Source organism: Notothenia coriiceps, unplaced genomic scaffold, assembly GCF_000735185.1.
Source record: "Notothenia coriiceps isolate Sejong01 unplaced genomic scaffold, NC01 NC01_scaffold00003113, whole genome shotgun sequence".
Lineage (NCBI taxonomy): Eukaryota > Metazoa > Chordata > Actinopteri > Perciformes > Nototheniidae > Notothenia > Notothenia coriiceps.
This window is the reverse complement of record NW_011335814.1, coordinates 1-2,942: the sequence shown is the minus strand read 5'-3', so window position 1 is coordinate 2,942 and position 2,942 is coordinate 1. Positions and strand designations below refer to the sequence as shown.

The window sequence follows — 2,942 nt, the reverse complement described above, 5'->3', positions numbered from 1 at the left end:
TTGGACTCCTTTGTTTACTTCCAGAACATAATGACAACACTATGTAACACTCGCCTTATTTTGGCTACCGCCCCAACGCATTATACGCGATAAGCTAAGGGGCTGTGCTTTTCCGACTCATCTCTAAGCGGTTGACCAATCACAACGGAGCCGGCCAGCTAACCAATCAGAGCAGACTGGGTTCTGGTTTCAGACAGAGGGTGAAAGGAGGTGCTGCAGCACAGGCAGTATGAGAAAAATAAAGAGCTTTTTGAACCTTAAAGCATTTAATATGTCTCAGTAGAGAGACGAAATACAAATAAGAGCCTGAAAATGAGCATAATATCTCCTTTCTAAAAACATAGTTTGTTTCCGCCCATCCCTCTCCTTCTCAGCTGCTGAATCCCTTGTGCAACCAGGCCCGACCTCAGCCTCTCAGCGACTTTGTTTGTTTCCTGCAGTGGCTACAATATGTGTACGTTTTCTTTTTTGCTCACCCCCAGGCCTGCCATGAGGAAAACTGTGACTTCATGATCATCCTGTGTCCCTCCTGCAAAGAGCTGATGAGAGCCAACGAGCAGGAGCGGCACAACGAGAGAGAATGTCCCGAGAAGACGCTCAACTGCAAATACTGCAAAGAGCCCTTCCTGTTAAAAAACATCAAGGTCAGACTGTCATCACACTGAGTGTTTCATTAAAGGAGAGATATATGTGAGGAATAATGTTCAGTGAGGCGATCATTAATGAAAAAGAACACCAACCGTAAATGATCTTATAATTATAATTATATAATAAATTATATAATGTGATTAATCGTTGAACATGGTCAGGTAGGGCCCTAACCACTTCCACTTAGTTTAAGCATTCGCATGGAGGGTCCGTCACATTAAGCGCCGCTCTAAACCAACTAGTTTGCAAGGAAGTGCAAGTTAATAAACCCTCCAACATGAAGTCTGCTTCAGCCCTTAACCTGTTGCCCTACCTGACCCGGTGCAATGCTGTTTGTGTCCCTCATGAAACACGCTGTATACAAATGTGTCTGTGCAAACACTCACTGGACAATTCTGGGTTCATAAACTCTAGTTGATAAAAACTGTAGATGTGTTCATTTGATTTTAACATTTTGTATATTTACAGGTACCAAACAGCTCATAAACATCAGATAAAAGATAAAAGAGATTTACAAAAATATTTGTATCATAATTATAATTTTAAAAAGTGTCAGAGAGATGCTGATTTAAAATCGTTGTTACTGAAATAATATGTAAAAATGTATACATAAACATATATTTAGTCAATTCTTGTAATGAGGTCTTACTGCACCTGGATGAGATATCTCTCTGATTGTGAACTCACAATGCATACTGTTTTAGGCTCATGATGAGATCTGTCCAAAGTACCCGCTGATCTGTGAAGGCTGTGCAAAGAAAAAGATCCCCAGAGGAAAGGTACCCCACGTATTCTGTTCAAGTCATTTCTTTTGATTTTGTTGGATTGGTCTCATTTACCATTTATTCTGCAACCCTTTCTATAGATCATAAGCTTCCTTCATTTTTGTTTTGCAGTATGTGGACCATATTAAATTCTGCAGTAAATTTAAAGCACCATGCCGATTCCATCTTGTTGGCTGCGATACGTCTGTAAGTAGACATTTTCATCATAATTTGCTATGTGTGTGAAATGGCTTATATAACAACTACTGGATCATGTAATAACTCCAAAATTCAACAATCTTTCCCTTTGCATGTTACTTTTTTCAAATAGCACACAATATGACTGTTTAAGCCTTTTTTAAACTGTGGAACAGTAAAAGGGAAAACATTTAGTTTGTAGATACTTCAGCAAAATCCTCTGAAAAATAAAATGTAAATGTATTAAGCGCCGCTTTCTTTTCTTCAATCTTTAATGAAAATACTGAACCACGAATTGCATTTGATGGCAATTCAAAAAAGTGTGATAGTGTAAATCTCTCCTGAGCAAGTGGCAAATGGTGTGTGTGAATGTGTGTGTGAATGTGTGTGTGTGAATGCTTACTTTTGCTCTAAAAGTCCTTGATCGTAGAGACTAGAAAAAGTTGTGCAAATACAGTCCATTGAGCTTTCATTAAAATTAATAAAAATCTTAATTGACAAAACTATTTTGTATTTTCATCAACATGTATTTTCTTAATTAAAATGCCATTTGTTTATGTGTAATAGATGAGGCCTGTATTCTGTGCTCTGAAGTTTGTTCTGCTTGTGTCTTTCTTTGAATGGAGGTGGAGAAAGAGAAGATCCATGACCATGAGAGGCAGTGCTCGTACGAACACCTCAACATGCTCCTGCATTTCATCATGGGCATCAAGGTGAGCCTGGAGAGCCTGCAGCCCCAGAGCCTGGAGGCCGCCAGCCACAAGCTGCAGGAGCTGCACCAGTCCCTCTGGGAGCTGGAACTCCAGATGAGCCAGCTGGTGGGGGGAGGGGGGTTGGCGCCCTCCGTGCAGGGTGCCTACGCCCCCACCCTGGCCCCCTCCTTCACCCCGCTGCCCAGCGGCGTGGAGGCTGCTCTGGTGCTGCAGCTGCAGAGCGAGAAGGCCAAGGTGGTGGAGCTGAGCCGCCGCTGCCAGGAGCTGGAGCTCAAAGTCAGCACGTTCGAGAACATCGTGAGCGTCCTCAACCGAGAGATGGAGCGCTCCTGCACCTTCGTGGAGGCCTACAACCGCCAGGACAGACTGGACCAGAACAAGATCGAGATCCTCAACAACAAGGTGACCTCTGCACTGCAGCTAGCATCACGCTAGGAGGGATATAAGGTTGTCATGGCAGCAGAACTGAAATCCATTTAAAAGGTCGGCTTGTTCTAATCATCATGCTTTTTCTTCAAATCCACTGATAACATCGTCCCCATCCTCATCCAACTGCTCTGGCCCACATTTAAAGGAGTCCTATCATCCAAAATGCACTTTTTGATGTATTTTATACATA

At 42.4% G+C, this 2,942-nt stretch overlaps 1 protein-coding gene across 1 annotated transcript; it reads left to right on the top strand.

Annotated features, from left to right (window-relative positions):
- Nucleotides 1-482: 482 nt before the first annotated feature.
- LOC104941091 (TNF receptor-associated factor 2-like) lies at nt 483-2,784 on the top strand (the record flags this gene model as incomplete). The annotated part of the gene is made up of 4 exons (XM_010766131.1): nt 483-644; nt 1,353-1,427; nt 1,545-1,619; nt 2,237-2,784. Coding segments are annotated over 4 exons (834 nt in total), but the record flags the coding sequence as incomplete, so codon positions are not given.
- Between the last annotated feature and the right edge of the window lie 158 nt (nt 2,785-2,942).